This window comes from Dunckerocampus dactyliophorus, chromosome 8, assembly GCF_027744805.1.
Source record: "Dunckerocampus dactyliophorus isolate RoL2022-P2 chromosome 8, RoL_Ddac_1.1, whole genome shotgun sequence".
In the NCBI taxonomy this organism is placed as follows: domain Eukaryota; kingdom Metazoa; phylum Chordata; class Actinopteri; order Syngnathiformes; family Syngnathidae; genus Dunckerocampus; species Dunckerocampus dactyliophorus.
The window spans coordinates 28,415,583-28,435,000 of record NC_072826.1 but is presented as its reverse complement, the minus strand read 5'-3'; the positions used below and the strand labels follow the sequence as shown (position 1 = coordinate 28,435,000).

Below are 19,418 nucleotides of genomic sequence, written 5' to 3'. Positions count from 1 at the left end.
ACTACAGGTTCTGCAGGTCCTGACTTTGGTGTCCCTGCAGGCTGTGCAAGGCACCGGCCTGGCCTTCATCGCCTTCACAGAAGCCATGACGCACTTCCCGGCATCGCCATTCTGGTCCGTCATGTTCTTCTTCATGCTCATCAACCTGGGCCTGGGCAGCATGATCGGCACCATGACCGGCATCACCACGCCCGTCCTGGACACTTACAAGGTCCAGAAGGAGGTCTTCACAGGTATTTATCTGACAACAATAGGATGGATGCTCTGTATGGTGTCGTTTCCAACATCTTTGCTGCGCTTTCCTCAGTGTGTTGCTGCATCGTGGCCTTCCTGTGCGGCCTGCTGTTCGTCCAGCGCTCAGGGAATTACTTTGTCACCATGTTCGACGACTATTCCGCCGGGCTGCCCCTCACTGTGGTGGTCATCCTGGAAAATGTGTCGGTGGCTTGGATTTATGGCACTAAAAGGTACAACAACAACTGCAGATGAGTGTAGGTAGGTGAGTGGGGGATTGTTTCCAGAGGCAGGATCATGTATATACCATTTCATGTTTGTGATCCTCCCTCGCCGACAGATTCATGCAGGACTTGGAGGACATGTTGGGTTTCCGGCCCAACATAATCTACTTCTACCTGTGGAAGTTTGTCTCCCCCATCTGCCTCATCGTGCTCATCTCCGCCACGGTCATAGAGCTGGCGATCAGCCCGCCTGGCTACAATGCCTGGGTGCAAGATCTGGTCAGTCTTTACATTCAGTCAAAACATAATAGGGGAGGGGAGGTAAGGATGTCGGTCACTAGATGTGTTTGGTTGGTAGGAAGGAGAGTAGCTGGGTGCTAGGTACTTATGTAGATAGGTAGCTAGTTTTGGCAGGTGGGTTTGGTAGGTTGGCAATTCCCTAGATGGGTTTGGTAGGTAGGGATTGTAGGTAGGAGGTAAGTAGTGGGTGGCTAGGCACTTATGTATGTAGATAGGTAGACATGTAGGTAAGTTGGTGGGTTTTCTACGTAGGTGGATAAATGGGTTTGAGAGGTAGATAGGAGAGTAAGTAGGTCATTAGGTGGAGTTAGGTAAGTTTGGTAGGAAAGTGGTGGCTCAGGCATCTAGTCCGGATGCCTCCCTGGTGAGGTGTTCGAGCATGCCCAGCCGGGAGAAGGCCCGGGGCAGACCTACGACACGCTGGAGGGATTATGTCTCACAGTTGGCCTGGGAAAGCCTTGGTGTCCTTCTGGTGGAACTGGAAGAGGAGGGTGGCTAGGTACTGACTTAGGTACATAGGTTGGTAAGTCACTAGATGGGGTGGGTAGGTAGAGGTAGGTAAGGGTGGTCAGGTAGTTATGTAAGTAGGTAAGACAGGTAGGTAGATAAGTGTCTTGATGGGTTTGGTAGGTAGGTTGGTGGATTAGTGGGTGGCTTTGGATGGTAGGTAAGGAGGTGGGTTTCGTAGGTAGCTATGTAGGTATAGTAAGACAGATGTAGGTTCATCTTTTCTAGCTTTATTTATTTTAAGTCATACATATTGACTACCCTGCATATGTGCATCTGCAGGCTCAGGAACGCTTCCAGAGCTACCCCTTGTGGGCACTGGTCATGTGTTTCGCTCTCATTGTCGTGGCCATGCTTCCTCTCCCCATCGTCTTCATCGCCCGTCACTTCAACCTGATGTCGGACGGCTCCAACAAGCTGTCCGTCTCCTACCGTAAGAGCATGATGAAGGACATTTCCAACCTGGAGGAGCAGGACGAGGCAAGGTTCATCCTGGGCGCCAAACCCGGCGACGCCCCTGCGTCAGTGCCAGCACGCAAAGCCTACTTGGCTCCTGGAGGAGGCAAACCCCTGGACCCCAACTCCTTGTCTCCTAACAGCTGCTATGGGACGGGCTACCAGAATGCTGCCATCAGCCCTGCCACGCCGACCACTCCTACCACACCTGAGTCTGACTTTTGACTGTGTCCAAACACCGTCCACTGGGATAGGATCTTTCTACCACCAAGCCTCCACTAGGGGTCACTGCCCACCATCAAATAGCATTAATGTAGCAGTCTAATTAAGATAAGGTTAACTATGCAGTGTCTACTGTACATATATGGTAGCATCAGGCACTGCAGCTCTGCACAAAAAAATAATGATTAATGTTTACAGAGCTCTCTGTATCATAAACCACACACTGTAAGCTGCTCTAAAATCCCCCATTAACTGTATTTCCTCATATAGTGGCCAGGCAGGGGAGTTACCCAAGTGCAGAGAGGATCAGGGATGTGTTTTCTGCGGAAAAACTGACTATTTTTTGACAAAAAAAGTTACAAATTTAAAAATGTAAAAAAAAAACACACACAATTGCTTAATTGCAAATATGCGGGGGATCCACTATAATACAGTTTGTGTTACCAGAAAGTTTGGGTATCGTCATCCGGCAAACACTGTATCAGCGCAATTCACTTTCTACACCAAAGAATAAGAAACACACGGCAAAACACTTGAAATCTTCATGTTCCTATACAAAAACAGTATACACTCATGTTTAAGTGCTGCAAAAGCACAACAAATTATGCTTTGGAACAAACTATGGTGCACACTTAATTGATTGGTGAGCTTAATTGTGGTTGAAGACACACTATGGAAGCACAAATGATCCTTAATATTGACCAGAGGTGTGGACTCAAGTCACGCGACAATTTTGATGACTTTGGACTTGACTTGGACTTTGATATTGATCACTCGGATTTGACTCGGGGTTTAGTCTTATGACTTAAGATTTTCAGTGAGTGTGTCGAGTTAAAATGTGTCCCCATTCAAAGTATTGAACTAACGTGACCGTCATGTCATTTCCAGCAGGACACCCAATATTCCTGCACAATCTGCCTCATTGAATGCATCTATTAACATCCAGTCAGGTTTAAGGACAAAGAGGGTATGGCTTACATTTCTTTGAGCGCCACACTGCTGGAGAGTGGCGATTAACACCGGGATGTGTCTACATGCTACAGAGCAGGGGCGTATTTACAGTAGTCATTTGGGGCCCTCCACATCCTGGTACTGCACTGACTTAAGTTTTATTGTCATCTCAATACAATGTCTTCAATGCGGGCAGCAGCTAGTTACATAGCCATGTTTATATACTCTCCCAAAATCGATTTTAAATATTAATGTTTATCATCTTCCTCTTCCTGCCTGCTTGGAGACGAGAGACGAGGAAAACAGACATTCATTGCACATGGCAATTCGTTTTCATTTGTTTCATTATCGCCCCAGGCCTAGTGCCCATGAGATATTTTTGTTCTGAACGAGATATCTTGTGACACCCCTACAGATTATGCATTTTGGTGTAGTTTTAAACGGTCACTTATCAACTTTGCTTAAATATGTTCTATATTGTTTGTAAATTTGTTCTACGTTGGGCGTTTCCCAAGTGAAGTCCTTCCCAAGTAAACATGGCGGTATACGAGACAGAGGATGTTTACAGTGATTATAGCAAAGATTTGAGCGGTGTGTCAACAGTTTGAGGAGTAAGAAACATCTGGAGATGAAATAGAAACCTGCAGAACAGGGAATTGAGCCGTATTTATTCGAACCACCGACGAAACTAGCGTTTCTGATGACAAAGACATGGAGATGAAGATTGATTGGCTTCAAAACACAGAAAACAAACTTGCAGCATCACTTGGACACTCAACAGCCAGCAGCAACACGACGATATGACATGACTACTATACTGATTAAAAAATGTACCGAACAAACTCGACGAGCTACCTCGACAAGCGTTTCTTTGCACTGACAACACTTGGGAAAGGCCCCTTTTCTGCGGCACAAACATTAAGTGTAATTTTTGAACATAGAACATAATTACAAACAATACAGAACATATTTAAGCAAGGCTGATAAAGCATGTTAGTGACCCTTTTAAGCACGTCAATTAAGACTAAAGCAGTAATATGTACTTTAATGTACTTTATTAGTTCTTATGAGACGTTTGGTGGGGGGGCTGGAAATCTCGGGGCCCTAGGCAATTGTCTGTTTTCCTAATGGTAAGTCCGCCCTGCTACAGGGGAGTGCATTTCTCAAATTATGCGGTCATGGTATTTTGTTTGGTAAACACGGAAGGACTGAACATTTCAAGCCTATGACTTCGGACTTGACTCGATTTGTCTTGACTTGGACTTGCACGTCTTTACTTGGATAAAAGACTTGAGACTTGCAAAACACTTGACTTTCTCCCTCCTCAGATGTTAATGCATACATGAAAGGCAAGCACAAACGCTGCACATTACTAAAAGATTGTGACGCATCAGCATAGCACCAACATATTGTCGATTAAATGTCACTAAATGGCACAAACACATTTAAGCACCAAATTCATGTGTTGATTGTAAAGAACATAGTAGCTGCAGATTATTTATTACAAAGCAGATAACATTGATTTTTTTTTTTTTTACATCACAATATTTAAAAGCTGTGCTGTTACTAAAAGGATTATATTTATATTGCGGTATATTTGCAGTACTGTATACGTAGATGTGAATATCATGTAGATGTACTGTATAGTGAAGCGCATTCCAATTGTATATTTACTATTTTGTAGTTTGTGTTCCTGTAGTTTGGTATGTTATGTAAATAACGACACGTAATGGCTTTATCGTTGTCTTTTGTCAGCAAGCGTAACGCGCTAGGATGACTTGGATACACTTTCACATGTTAGCATTTGTTCCGTTTGTGCTTCTTAAAGCAATAACCGTTTAAAGCGCAGGAATGTGATAAAAGGATAGGGCTGATGGAAGGGGAGCAAAACGATGATTTTCAGTGGATAGTCCGCACATGCTTGTGTGTGTGTGACTGCAGGGTCTGTACTGTATATTCTCCTCAGTCATGATTGTACTATGATTACCATTATTGTACAAAGAAAATGTGGTTTCACTAGAAATACTAATAAAGATTAGGGTTACAAGGTGAAATGCCTCATAATAATTATACAATAAAATCACATGAAATTGGTCCTATCCTGCTCATTTCAGTGATTTCTCAAATGATATTGGATCCCAGTGTGGCAATATACCAAATGTGTTTTAACAAAATACTCCATAAATCTGTATTCTCCTCTTGGCCGACAGACTCATTCCCGACCACGCCGACTCGATGATCACGGGTGGGGGGGGTTGGCTCCAGCTCTGAGCCGCTTAGGGACACGCCCCCTCTCAACTGGTGACGTGCTACTGATCATCAGCAAACAGTTTGGACATACAGTCGTCACTCGCAACATCACGCTTTCGGTTATCGCTGCCTTCATATATCGCGGTTTTTCATAAATGATGGCTGTTTCGTTGTAGACTGGTCTGTTATTAGTCAAAACATATTAAAAGACCAGTGATATGTACTATTCTGGTCACTAGGTGGCAGCAATGACACTAAACATTGAGACATTACCTTACACTACATTACCTTAACACTGCATGAAGTCAGCCATGGCATGTCTGGCATGATAAGGTGAAAAAATGTTCTCCTCCCATTCTGTGTGGAAGTGATAAGTTTTTGACTTCTTAAGTTCAAAAGAAATGAATTTGAGGATAACTGGTTAGCTCACTAGCCGTCTTGTGTCCCTGCAGCATAAGAGTTGAGCAATGTGTCGTAAACAATGAATAACTGGAGTGTAAAGATGACTATAGGGGTGTTATTTCATCTCTACAGGGCTCTAATAATGTTAAAAAACGTATTTAGAAAGTCAAACATGTTTTCTAAGCTGTAATTTCTTAATATTGAATCCCATATTGCAGAAATTCATTTATCGCGGTCGAGTTTGGAACCAATTAACGGCTATAAATGAAAGACGACTGTAACTGAAAAAATATTGGCGAATCTGGCAATAAACTGTGCTTTGTTCACCAAAAAGCTGTACCTGAAGTGGCGAGAGTGATAATGAGGTAGGTGTTTAGTTCCCCGAAAGGAAAAAAAAAAAAATCTTCCGAAAAAACATCTGGCAGATTCTGAGCAGCAGTCACGTGAATCTTGAACGACCATTCTGATTGGCTACTTAAACACCCGTGAGCGCAGCAATCGGCTCTAACCGCACCACGGATAAAGCAGCCTATCAATATGTGGCAAAAACGCTCAATGAGCTCCCAGGTTGGTGAAACTGTTGCTCAGAGGTACTTGGTCAATACTGGTGGGACCTTGACGCAAACAGCCAAACTTGGTGTGGACTAATGGCTCCCCCTGCTGGACCTGAATGCACCGGCTCTATGGGTGTCAGGAGATGAGGCACAGCAGTCTTTGATAGACATTTATGCACATAAGGCATGCAAAGATATGCTTTGCTCCATTTGGTTCAAAAACAAAATGCAGCCGGAAAAAAAAATACAATATTCAAATATTTATTGGCTTATTAATAGTAAGAAAAATGCTGCAGGACTGACAGTATATGGTTTTAGAATGTGTCAAAAATCAATCCATAATGAATATGTTGCACCATTTACAAGCAATTTTCCACTTTTGTAATTCATTACAAAGCAACAAAAAAAGACCACAAGTAGAAAAAGAGGAAAAAATGATGGTTGACCAGGAGGTTTTTTGCTTACATGTCAGTTTAAAATAAATGCATAAACCCATCTTTTTTCTACGGTGTACATAACGTGGAACCATTTTTCTTTTGCAGAACAAAACACATTTAGATTTAATTTTCATTAGGAGTCCTGTGAGTCTGACTCCGTAGCCATAGGATAGATGTGGGCTGCAAGTGCTAGCATGAAACACAAACAAAGCAAGTCAAATTAAAACCATATGTAAACATACCTCTGCACCTTCTTTTATTTGCATATATGGAAATTATTAAAAAAAGAAAAAAGAAAAGTGAAAATCTCCTATGACGAACGAGGAATGTGACATTTATTAAAACATCTTAAATGTTGTAAAACCCTAAAACCAACCCACACTCCCCGGCCTGAGTTGAACAGTTAAAACTTGTTTTTATTCTAAGCAAATGTATTTAAAATGGGGCGTCATGGGAAGTGAGTTGGTGACCTCACAAGCCGCTGTAAAAGTAAGCGTCGACAAAGACGGCTGCTGTTGCACGCTTGCATCGCAGTGGTGGCATGTTACTGAACCGAAATTATCTTGGAAACAATTCAGAATCACAACATTACTGGAATCTTCAAGGCATTTGACTGAATCAAGGAATTTGTTTCCTAATCTTCCCCCCGGTGCGGAGCATGTGACCAAGTTCATAGATCACAGCTGATCAGCGAGTGTGCTGGGTTACCTGAATGCCACGCTCATGGAGTCTGGTCATCAATAAAAAGGAGTGAAGTCGTTTGAACGTGTCTCACTGTAGCAGCTCCTCCCACGAAATGGGTTTGGAGAAGACCTCTCGTTCCAGCCAGAGGTCGTAGTTCATTTGGAAGTCTTCGGGCAGGTCCACCCGCTGGCCCAGGACACTTTGCAGGCAGTTGTCCACGGGAAGGAAGTCCGGGTTGTTGTGACTCTTGTCGTAACGCCGACTGTTGAAGCGCTCGATGTTGGCCCGCAGCGCACACTCCTCGGCCTGAAAGTCCCAGGGACGAGCGTCCAGATCTGCCTCCGATAAAAAGTCGACATTAGCAAATACAATGGAGGTTTGACAGTGGAACCCGCTTATGTCGTCAACACGTCTAACTCAAGTTCATCGTGTTCTTGTTGTCGACCAATTTTGTTGACAAAAAATTTGAGACCCTATGGGGTCACAAAATTTTAAGACCAGTTGAAACATTGCAAGAATGTATATTTTGCACTGTTGGATCTTAAGGAGGTTCTAAGCAGAGCTTCAAAATGCAAAATGAAGAAATGGGAGTGTGACAAAAAAAAACAAAAAAAAAACGTTTGAGCAATTTATTGCAAAGAAGCATGAAAGTGAAATAGGCTGTTCATCATCTGATCAAAAGATTAAGACCACAGCCTTTAAAAAGACTAAATATTGGCAAAAATGTGTCATTTAGTGTCGTGTATTCACACTGTCATGATCTGTTGATGGCAAAGGCAAAAAAGCTTTCTCTCTTTGAACGTGGTGGGATTGTTGAGCTGCATAAGCAAGGCCTCTTGCAGCGCGCCACTGCTGCTGAGGTTGGACGCAGTAAGACAGTCATTTCAAACTTCTTCAAACATCCTGTGGCTCATGGAACAAAAAAGTCAAGTGGTAGACCCCCCAAAAAAATGTCATCGGAGGATCCCATTGACTGCGTCAAGACACGGGACCAAATGAAGGTTGTCGCTGGTGTCGAGTGCAGTCCAATAACCATCAGACGCCAACTGCCAGAGAAGACTTTTCAGAAGAAAAAAGGCCTCACCTCCTTCAACACCACAACATTTGCAGGAGAGTACCAAACATGGGACATTGAAAGGTGGAAAAAAGTTTATTTTCTGATGAGAAAAAATGTAGTAAAAACTTCTGGTTACAGTAAAAGATGTATCGATAATTGTTTTATTGTCGCATCTCAGGCTTCTGAATCTTGATCACATCGAATCGTGAGGTGGCCAGAGATTCCCACCCCTACATCAGACCACATCAAATAATGAAATTGAATTCTACAGGGTTTTGTTTGACAGAATAAGACACCCGGAATTTACAGAAATAAAGGATGTGTGATATACAATATGAACTATGAACGATAAAACATTGACTATAGTGAACGTCCATCCTTTTTCACTTCCCAGACGGTGCAGTGGGGAGGTTAAGTTGTGAGTCACATATTTGTTGACTTTTGTTTGTTTGGCACCGTGGGTGAGGTCTTTGTCTGGATTGCTTAATGTGAAAAGCTACTTAAACCATCAAAAGGTTGTCTCAGATCGACTGACTGACTACTTGCAAGTCATGTTGCCAGCTTGTCTGTTAAAAGTTGAAATACTTAGGAAGCAACTGGTGGGCCGGGTTCAAACACTTGGGGGACTTAGAATTTCCTTAAGATCCAACAGTGCAAAATGTACATTCTTGCAATTTTTTAAATGGTCTTAAAATTTTGATCAGGGGTGTACAGTATGTCGACATGTTGGAGTATTGTCAACTTCATGGTTGCCATAAGATAACTCACCGTTTCCGTAGGCCCAGTCGTCATTAAGCCGGTGTCGCACCTTCTGGTAGATGGCCGACATGGTTTTCATGTTGCTCTTCCTCCACTGGCGGCCAAGATATTTAGTCTGCACCTTAAGCAGCTTGAGGACGTAGAGCTGCATCATGGCCTGCTTGACCTTCAGCGCCCTCTTCAGGATGGGAGCAGACTTAAACACCACCAGCATCTGGGTGACAAAAGATCTGTCACGGTGCTGGGATCATTTGGTTTTCAGCTTGAGCGAGAGTGTCCCCTCACCATCGTTCTGGAGTGCTTCCACTTGGTGAGTTTATTGAGGATCCTGAGCAGGTTTATGCAGGAGAACAGGTTTCTCCAGCAAAACTGATTGTTGTCTCCCGCTTCCTGTAGAGTATCAGAAAACACATAATCAGCGATAAATAACGGTGATGAACGCAAACACCTCGCTCCACCACAACAAACACGGGTAGAAGAACAGGTGAGACGGGAGGAAAACTTGCCAAACTCTCTGCCGTTAATTCGGGGAGCTCGTGCACCATGCAGTACGGAAAGTCCAGCACTGAGATGCTGTGGAGGGGGGAAAAAAACTGAATATGTGAGCACTCTGGTTTCTGAGGAGTTATGCTTTCAAATGAAGTACCTGTTCTTAGCAGTGATGTAAGACATGATGTTCTGGTTGAAGAACTTCAAAATGAGGGGGATGCAGTTGGCAAACACAAGGTGTTGAGCCATGTACTCAAACTGAAAAGACACACACCCACCCAGACAAAATAGTGTAAATATTACATAATAATTAGCTACAGTGGAACCCATTTATGTTGACAGCCCTCTGACTGGCTCATGTCAACATAAGCAGTTGTTAACATCAATAAAATGGAAAACAACCATTGTTTGCACATTTATTTGTGACTTTTGGCAGGGAGGAATGGACGTCCCACCATATTTCTTTTACAAATGAGGAGAATTGTACACATACAGTACCTCCTCGCATTCGGAAGTGAGATAAGCGTGTGATTCGAATACCTGGTAGATGTGGTTTAGTTTGAAGTGTTTGAGCAGCAGCAGCAGGATGGCAGAGATGGCCTTCACGATGATCTCTTTGTGTCGATTGACATCAACGCCAAGTTTCATGCTCTGCAACACTGTGGTCCTGCAGAGTACAACACAGCCAATCAGGTTCTTCCTGAACATTCCTTTACATAAATAGATTTCATTGTTGTTTATGGTCAAACGACAACAAATGTCTTATTTTGCACCATAACCTAATTAATCTTCTCATTTGACAGTCTAAAGGTACACAGGCATTAGTACAATACACTTGCCAGACACAGAACTGCATTTGCACAAATTGCACAAAAATAATTTTTGCTAAAAACTAGAAAGGCATCCCGCGTCGGAAGCAAGACTGGCGAGCAAAAAGCTGTGTCACTTACGGCATCTCCTCCGGCAGCACGTCTGCCAGGATGTTGATGGAATCCGTCTTGGCTTTGGAGGTCGGAGCCGCCGCAAGGAGAATCTTCAACAGGGCGATCTGAAGCAGCGAGACGCCAACATTTAGTGATTTTACGTCCGACTCCTCTGGGGGTCAAATTCAGCCAGAATGAACTCACTCACAGGAACTATGGCTTATGGGCTCCAATTGAATGAAACCACCCACAACATTATGTACACCTGAACAGTCTACAGTAATCCCTTTCTTGTAATGGTTAATTGGTTCCAGACCCCTCTGTGGTAAGTGAATTTCTGCAGAATATGATTCCTAATTTATAAATGGAATATTTTCGTAGTTAGGGCATAGAAAAGTCGTTTACGATCTTCTCAGTATGTTTTTGTAACATTATTAGAGCCATCACGACATGAAATAACACCCATATAATAACCTTTACATTTGTGTTACCCAATATAGTAGATATAATAAGAGAAAATAAGCCATTTAAAACAGGGGAGCAGAATCAATGGCGGACAGGAAATGACGTTGGGGGTTCAGAGTTGAGTTTTAGCTTGTTGTGGGCTATGGCCGCAACAGTAACCTGTGTTATTATTCATCATTATTATGCAATAAAAGCCAGTTGTTGAAGTCTGGTGCTGCGGTGGTGGTCTCACCAAACAAGTGCTGACACCTAGTGACCAATGTAGAATACGACATTCACAAGTTGGTGGTCTTTAATGGCTTATACTGTACAGTACTCCCGTGTTTATCGCGGTTAATTGGTTCCATTCCTGACCACAATAACTGAATTTAAGCAACATTGGATTCAATATTAATAAATGGAATATTTTTGTAGTTGTAGGATAGACAACCTGTTTACAATCTTCGATAGTTTTTAACATTATTAGAGCCTTCAAGACATGAAATAACACCCCTATAGTCACCTTTCCATTTGTATTAATCAAATATAGCAGATATAACCGGAGAAAATAAGACAGACATAAATAAGATAACAGACTCACACGTTAGCAGTTCCTTGTTTTTTTTGTGGACAGCGTACATCCGGCTTTAAATGGTTTACAGTTGTATTACCTAATGTAGTAGACAGAATAAGAGTGAAAAAGCCATGTAAATGTAAATACAACTCCTGCTCCAGCAGTGTCACAGTAAATGTGTTCCCCTTGGGAACCTTACTGGTGAGTCTAGTGTCTAATGCTAATCCTAATACTTAATATTTTTTAAACTAATAATAGGCCGCATTCAACCACAAAACAGCGATTATTTATTAATTTATTTTTGAAGAACTGAGATATACCAAGGGAGCGATAACCGAACTACGATATTGCAAGTGTATTTATAGTTTAGTGCATTTATCCATTTTTATGCTTGAAAATGGTTGATTTGGGGAAAAAAATATGTACACTCTGCTTACATATGCATATTTTTGAAGCAAACATTTATTAATCAATTAATGTTTGAAAAAACGCGACAAAGTGAGGGAGCGATGTTCCAACTGTGGTGTAGCGAAGGGTCGACTGTACTTAAAAAATAATGTATTTATTGTCATTTTTTTCTCAATTGCAGTTCAGAGTGCAAAGAGATTTGATTTGATTGCAAGATGCCACCTAGTACAGCTGTGCAAAAGTACGCTGGTAAACCTCCCTCCCTGACGCCTTAAGAGACGCGCTGGGCATCGAGTTGACAGCTCGGGCTTTCAGCTCGATGGCTAGCGCGCTCAACTAGCATTCGGCGGTCCGTGGTTCAAGACCCGGGCGTGCGCAGGGGCGGACCAGACAGGCTGCACCTGCATGCACATTATGTTGCCCACTGTGAGAATACCAACCATATACTGAGGTAATGTGGGCAGGATTCCCTGATAGAGCAGCTCGGTGGCACACACCTCCACTTCCTCTTCCCCCTAATAAGCAGGAAACACACACACACACACACACACACACACACACACACACACACACACAAACACAAACACAACGTATGCTAGCATGAACCATCAAATGGTCTGGTGTTGCATTTAAATGATACTACTCTTATTATCCAACAGTTTAAGGGAGATTTCCGATTCCACTCACCCCTGACAGAGGAGTTTTCTGAAACTCTTCCTCCTTTGCAATCTGAATCTCAGCTATGGAGACGTATTTATGCTGCAAAGAAAATGAAGTCCCATTCAGGAATTTTTTTGTTGAAGGCGTGTCAATAGTGATGCAGTACCTGCTTTAGTGTCTTGATGCTCTCGTGAATGGGCCTGGGCAAGCCAACAACCGTGTCTGTGTCACTGTGAGATGTGCACACAAGGAAAGACAGTTAAATAATGCAATATTGGTATTGTGCAGTCACAATACGAATCTTACTGCTCTCACCTTCCAAGTGTGTAACCAATAAATTTACTCCTGCTTGACTCCAGGAAGTTTTCTATGTCCTTTTCCCTAATGGACAAAAACAGATATTGCACGAGATCTGTGGACTTACTCCTGCAGAGATGCTGAGTATAAAGTACCTGACTTTTGGGGCCCACGGGAGCCCCTTGGGGAAGGACACCCTCTCCGATGGAGGGTGAGGAATAGGCGGAGGCATGACCTCGTCTCTTTCTAGCGGGAAAGTCTCTGCCTCGATTGAGTTGTCGTTGTCGTCGTTGTCGTCCTCATCCTCACGGGGGTCGTCTGCCTTGTAAGGGTCTTTTTCATTGAAGGCATCCAGGTTGTCCTGCTTGATCAGCGCCTTGATGAGGAAAATAGTTGCTTAAATAAGGCATCCAAAAAAAAACAAAAAGTGATGTGTGGATCGATACTGAAATATCGACACCAGCTTTTCAGGCTCTAAATCGGTTCTCAAATCTAAATATTGATACTTAAGTCATTTGAGGTCATGTTCGTCTAAAACATTTGTCTGTTGAAAGGATTAGCGATCGGAAACGGAGCCATGTGTGAATTGTGAATAAAGTTTTCATTCTTACAGTAGTTCTTAATCATTTACAGTGGAGTGAGCAAGTGTTTGCCCCCTTCCTGATTGCTTATTTTTTTGTATGTTTGTCACACTTAAATGTTTCAGATCATCAAACAAATGTAAATATTAGTCAATGACAACACAACTGAACACAAAATGCAGTTTTTAAATGAAACTTTTTATTATGAAGGGAGAAAAACAATCAAAACCTACATGGTCCTGTGTGAAAAAGTGATTGCGCCCTAAACCTAATAAGTGGTTGGGTCCCCTTAGCAGCAACAACTGCAATCAAGCGTTTGTGATAACTTGCAATGAGTCTCTTACAGCGCTGTGGAGGAATTTTGGCCCACTCATCTTTGCAGAATTGTTGTCATTCAGCCACATTGGAGGGTTTTCCAGCATGAAGCGCCTTTTTAAGGAATAGGATTCAGGTCAGGACTTGGACTAGGCCACTCCAAAGTCTTCATTTTGTTTTTCTTCAGCCATTCAGAGGTGGACTTGCTGGTGTGTTTTGGATCATTGTCCTGCTGCACAACCAAAGTTGGTTTCAGCTTGAGGTCTCCAACAGATTCTCCTTCAGCAGAATTCATGCTTCCATTTATCACAGCAAGTCTTCCAGGTCCTGAAGCAGCAAAACAGCCCCAGACCATCACACTACCACCACCATATTTTACTTTTGGTATGATGTTCTTTTTCTGAAATGCGGCGTTACTTTTTGTCTCGTCAGACCAGAGTATTTTCCCAAAGGTCTTGGTGATCATGAAGATGTTTTGTGGCAAAACTGAGATAAGCCTTCATGTTCTTTTTGTTGTTCAGTGGTTTTGGTCTTGGAACTCTGCCATGCAGGTCGTTTTTGCCCAGTGTCTGTCTTATGGTGGAGTCATGAACACTGACCTTAACTGAGGCAAGTGAGGCCTGTAGTTCTTTGGATGTTGTTGTGAGGTCTTTTATGACCTCTTGGATGAGTCGTCGCTGCGCTCTTTGGGTCATTTTGGTTGGCCGGCCACTCCTGGGAAGGTTCACACTGTTCCATGTTTTGGCCATTTGTGCATAATGGCTCTCACTGTGGTTTGCTGGAGTCCCAAAGCTTTAGAAATGGCTTTATAACCTTTTCAAGACTGACAGATCTCAATCTCAGTTAAGTTTTGTTTTAACAGAGGGGGAAAAAAAGAAAAAAAAACAATTTCCAAACAGGACCATGTAAGTTTGGATTTTTTTTGTCTCCCTTAATAATAAAAATTTTCATTTAAAACTGCATTTTGTGTTCAGTTAGGTTGACTAATATTTAAATTTGTTGATGATCTGAAACATTGAAGTGTGACAAACAAGGAAGGGGCAAACACTGTTTCGCACCACTGTATTTTAGTGGTTTTATAATTTTCTTTTTTAGTTTAAAATACAATTTTCACATATTTTATATGATTTTGCTGTCTGTTATTAGCTTGGTTATATTGTAAATCATCCTGCTACCTCAATATACTGCAGGGTTTAAAATAAATAAGCAAATAAATTAAATTATTACTTTATTGAAATGATTCATTTATTATGAATCCATTAAAATGTATAATTCAATTAATAAATTAAATGTATTGTATTCTTTGTTATAATATGAAATACACTACTTTTAAAAATTTCCACATTAGGTGAATTGGCACAAAGTATCGGCATTGCAGATACCAGCCTGAATTTTACTCAGCATCGCAAATGAAATCAGCAGTATCGCACACTCCAAACTATAACCACAATATTAAGCATATTCTTGACAATGTAAGTGAAATTGTAGCATCATTAGCTTTCTGAAGGTAGAATTTGCACTCATTATATTGTACCTGATGAATGCATGTTATGTTTTAGCCGGCTTTCTCCTACAAACGCACCTTGTGTTCACGCCGTGCCCGTTTTTGCTGCTGCTCGATGAGGTCGGAGGCAGACGCAGGCGGGGAAGCGGCTCTCATACTGCGCACGACCCGAATACTGTCCTCCGGCAGAGGGGGAAGACCCAGATTCTCACGCTTGTGGACCTTTATGCTCAGCAGCTGCTCAAACCCTCCGAGTGTGAACTGAATCAAGAGGAGGAGGAGTAACTCCAGATGTGATACTTGCAGGATTTTGTGTTGATGGTCATCACAAAGGACGTAGCTTGCGACTATTGACAAGCCAACTGTCTATTCCTCACCAGTATGCTCTTCCACAACAGCAGCAACACCTTCTTCATTGGGAAGTGGGGTGCGTGGCCACTGCAGAACTTGGTAACCATCCCAAAGAGCATAACCGCCATGGGCTCGTTGTTGAACAGCGGGGAACCTGGATGAACAAAGATTGATATCACTGCTTAGTGTGCAAACACTTCATTGAGGACCCCACTTGGACCCCACTGCAGGCACTAACATAGACCGTGTGTACCTAATGTTGCCATTAAACCCACCCAGTTCCGCTCTGAAGGTTTCCCTGACGACTCTCCATTCAGGCAAGTCGGCGGGGTCCTCTTGCTGGATGGTCTCCACCATCAGGTACATGATGTTGATCAGCACCCTGAGATCCGTGCTGTCGGCGAGGGAGATGGCTGGTTTTCTAACCGCGCTGCTGCAGGCGGCAGAGTTGCTGGAGGAAGGGGGTGGGGGCATATTTGTCATTATCTTGCAAATTATGATAACATTTGCTATCTCAAGAACTAATTCTATGCGTGCTGATTGGTGGGAAGGAGTCATGCTCTTCATCAATACACCCGGTCTTTCCCATTCATTCATTTATTTATTTGTGGCAGCCACAAATGGGTTTGACGCTACCTCCCTTCTGTCGCTATATTTAGTGACTATGGTAACCAGAGCCCTCTAAATCAGGGGCGTCCTCACTTTTTCCAACGAGGCATATTTTGTACAGCTGCACATGTAGATATGCTAAGAAGTTATATATAGTTCAAGAAAAAACTGCATCTCATCTTTTGTGAAAAAGCATATTAGGACCAACTTTGCTCTTTTTTTCCCCATTTTTGCTGTTTTTTTTTTTTTGTCCCAATATTTCAATTTACAGCTTAAATAATCCTCATACATTTTCTTTTCGCAAAATGATGACTTTATCCCCATAATATTTGGACTTTATTGCCATCATATTATGACTTTTTCCCCAACCTAAATTTCCAAAAATTACAACTTTATTTGGGTCTGTTGTCATGTTACGACTTTAACATATTTTTCTTTATTATTTCAACTCTATGCTACTAAAATGACATAATTTATTTAAGTTTATCTGATAAAATTTAGGCTTTTTTCTTGTTTTCGTGCTTTTTCTCTTAACATTTTGACTTCATTCTCATAAAATAACAGCTGTTTTTCCAATTTCTGCTGTTGTTTTTTTGTTTAATTCTCCAACTTTTTCAACTTTCTTCTTGTAATTATAACTTTATTCCCTTAATATTTTGACTTTATTCTCATAACATAACAATTTCCACAATCTAATCTTCCAAAAATGACAACTTCCTTTTGGTTTGTTTGTTTCTCATATTATGACTTCAATAACATATTTTTCTTTTGTATTTCAACTCTTTGCTACACAAATAACATTTTTCTCATATTACAAGTTTATTTTCATAAAATTGCAACTTTTTTGTTTTTTTGCTCCTTTTTGCTGTTAATATTTTGACTTTGTCATAAAATTACAGCCATTTCTGCTGTTTTCCTTTATAAATTCTCAAATTTTTTTCAACTTTCTTCATGTACATTTAATTAAGTATGACTATATTATGACCATATTCTCAGAATACTTTGGTAGACAGAGACAGCATTGCAGCGCCATCCATCCATTTTCTATGCTGCTTGTCATCCAATGAAATGCTTTGCTCTGACAAAATGCATTATGGGAAAACTTTGAAATGTTGCTATATTTCATTTTGAACTCGTATTGGTACATTTTTGTATATTTATTAGGTAGACATTTTGGGTATTAAGTTGCTGTGTGATGAGTTTAGTGTTGTTTGCAAGATGACACCGTGAATCAGACTCCCTTTGGCAAGCTCGTCAAGAGTTTTTCCATAGCTCATGATTGGCTCCTGTCAAAGAGGTGCCTGGTCCTCACGGACACGTGCGTGCCACAATACGCCATTTTATGACGTGGACATGGACGTGGACGTGGACACCGGTTCGGCTTATACAGTATATGTATAGTACAAATCTGTTTTTTCCTCTAAATTTACTGGGTGGGTTTATGCAGCAGAATTTACGGTAATGTAATAAAACTAGTCACTGATATGTGAGGGGGGCGTAGTCCCTTTTGACTTAATTTTAACACATTTACAGTATATGAGAAAGGCTAGAAAACCAGTGGAAGACCTACTCGATTTCCATATTGAGCAGTTCCACCAGAGCCGAAAAGGTCCCAACTTCCAGCAGCAGGAATGTGTTGTATCTCATCCAATGCTGCACTTCAGCCTCAGAGCTGCACTCGCCAAATGTCCCTACACGGTAACAAAAGTGTTCAATATTAACACAAATCACAGCTTTGAAGCCATGCTTCAGGATAAGTTCATCCTAAAGCGGACGAAAGGGGTAAAGGCGACTGACCCTGAACCATGTACAGAATGGCTCGAGCAACCTTCAGCCTCTTCTCACGAGCGGTCACTTCTAAACCGTCCAGCAGCCGCATGGCGTGAGCCCTGTGGCGAGGCGCGTCAAGTTCTGTCCACTTCTTATCAGACACTGGTGGACCAAGACAGAGGATTGGAGCATGTGCACTTCTTTGTATAACTTTAATGTATGTGTGTGTGGCATACACACCATGTGCTCTGAATTCCTCCTCAAAGCATTTTCTATTGAGGGGGAACTCTGGTCCTTCAGTGTAACTGTAGAGCTCTGCAACAAAAATGCAAAAACGTCACGACAATCCAAGAATCAGTGCTGACACAAGTAGACGATAAACGACTCACCTGACAGCTCTGCAGCCCACTTGTCTGTATCCGCATATTCAAACTCAAGGTCTGGAGACTCAGACAGGCCCTAAAAGACACATTTACACCATCAAGTGTTCACCATAATTAATAAAACGTGGTTGATCAACATCAAAATAATAATAGACAGAATAACGACACAGTAGGGTAGCTTCCTGGTAGCCTGGCTAACTTTCGCCTTGTTGTGTCAACATGCAGCATTTCTCTCATGCGGTTATTTTTGGGGTTCGTGTGTGCGCTTTTGGCATTTGCAGCAGTTTTCTTTAGCCTTTCTTTATTATCCTTCCCTTTTGGATCATTTCTGTGTTTGGACATTTATGCGCTTTTGCCCCTGCCTCCCACCGTACTATATACAGTATATACTATATAGGGTGACCAAAACATGACATCATGCATACAGATGAAATCAAATACATTCTAGTTGGTATAGCAAACTAACCATATACTGTAGCTTATAATGTATGTATAAGAATTTATTTTAAATGGATATCTTCAACAGGCGACTAGTCCAGGGTGCACCCTGCCTCTCGCCCGAAGTCAGCTGGGATAGGCTCCAGCATACCCGCGACCCTGGTGAGGATAAGCGGCATAGAAGATGGATGGATGGATCTTCATCAGGTAGACAGATTTAGCTAGCTAGCTAGTAGCGTCATGCTAGCCTATGCTAAGAAGCTACAGTATTGTCGAACATCAACTGGTATGTTTAATTGTTTAAACAAGTGACGGTAAAACATAAACAGCAACACCAATATGGGGAACATGTTTCGAGAAGTGTCAAAAATGCCACAGACTCCCTCACTGTGACAGAGCTAGCGAACCGTGTTATGTATAGCGGCAACGAAATGGCCTCAGCCCGTTTATGATCTGCTGTGAAACATAAAAAATAATGATTACAAATGGCACATATATGTATGCACTTGCCTCTGAATCCTTCCTCTGGTTGCGGGCGAATTCCCCTCGGCTCTTGTTCGGCAGCATAGCTCTCTGTTTATTGTTTACAGCTAGCCCACCACCGTTTCCTCCGACCTCCATTTTTTTTGGAGGGC

The 19,418-nt window shown here is 42.0% G+C and overlaps 2 protein-coding genes across 6 annotated transcripts in view; one reads left to right on the top strand and one right to left on the bottom strand.

Annotated features, from left to right (window-relative positions):
* LOC129186143 (sodium-dependent neutral amino acid transporter SLC6A17-like) overlaps nt 1-5,158 on the top strand; it is a 27,268-nt gene extending 22,110 nt beyond the window's left edge. For 2 of the 5 annotated variants that reach the window (XM_054784093.1, XM_054784094.1), the window contains exons 9-12: nt 41-233; nt 308-467; nt 575-737; nt 1,548-5,157. In XM_054784093.1, coding sequence (XP_054640068.1) covers nt 41-233; nt 308-467; nt 575-737; nt 1,548-1,946 — 915 coding nt within the window. In that variant the 3' untranslated portion in view covers nt 1,947-5,157. Of the gene's footprint in view, nt 1-40; nt 234-307; nt 500-574; nt 738-1,547 lie in introns of those variants that run through there. The other 3 variants (XM_054784095.1, XM_054784096.1, XM_054784097.1) reach the window with 3 other exon arrangements.
* Nucleotides 2,300-19,418, bottom strand: strip1 (striatin interacting protein 1). Its single transcript, XM_054784098.1, has 20 exons — nt 19,294-19,418; nt 18,352-18,421; nt 18,203-18,277; nt 17,990-18,124; nt 17,763-17,883; nt 15,859-16,034; nt 15,610-15,737; nt 15,311-15,493; nt 12,988-13,208; nt 12,851-12,916; nt 12,702-12,765; nt 12,563-12,634; nt 12,316-12,390; nt 10,477-10,574; nt 10,067-10,193; nt 9,684-9,784; nt 9,544-9,610; nt 9,323-9,427; nt 9,047-9,251; nt 2,300-7,556 (listed from the first exon to the last, which is right to left on the bottom strand). Exons 1-20 carry the CDS (start codon nt 19,402-19,404, stop codon nt 7,309-7,311), a joined length of 2,448 nt encoding a protein of 815 aa, XP_054640073.1. The 5' UTR covers nt 19,405-19,418; the 3' UTR covers nt 2,300-7,308.

What these genes read in the sequence shown, in the direction of transcription:
- strip1 (XM_054784098.1), bottom strand. Translation starts at nt 19,404, where the DNA reads ATGGAGGTCGGAGGAAACGGTGGTGGGCTAGCTGTAAACAATAAACAG. An exon ending in CCACATTACCTCAGTATATG is followed by an intron (nt 10,575 to 12,315) that starts GTTGGTATTCTC and finishes TCGCTGCTTCAG; the next exon opens with ATCGCCCTGTTGAAGATTCT. An exon ending in TACATCACTGCTAAGAACAG is followed by an intron (nt 9,611 to 9,683) that starts GTACTTCATTTG and finishes CCCCCTCCACAG; the next exon opens with CATCTCAGTGCTGGACTTTC.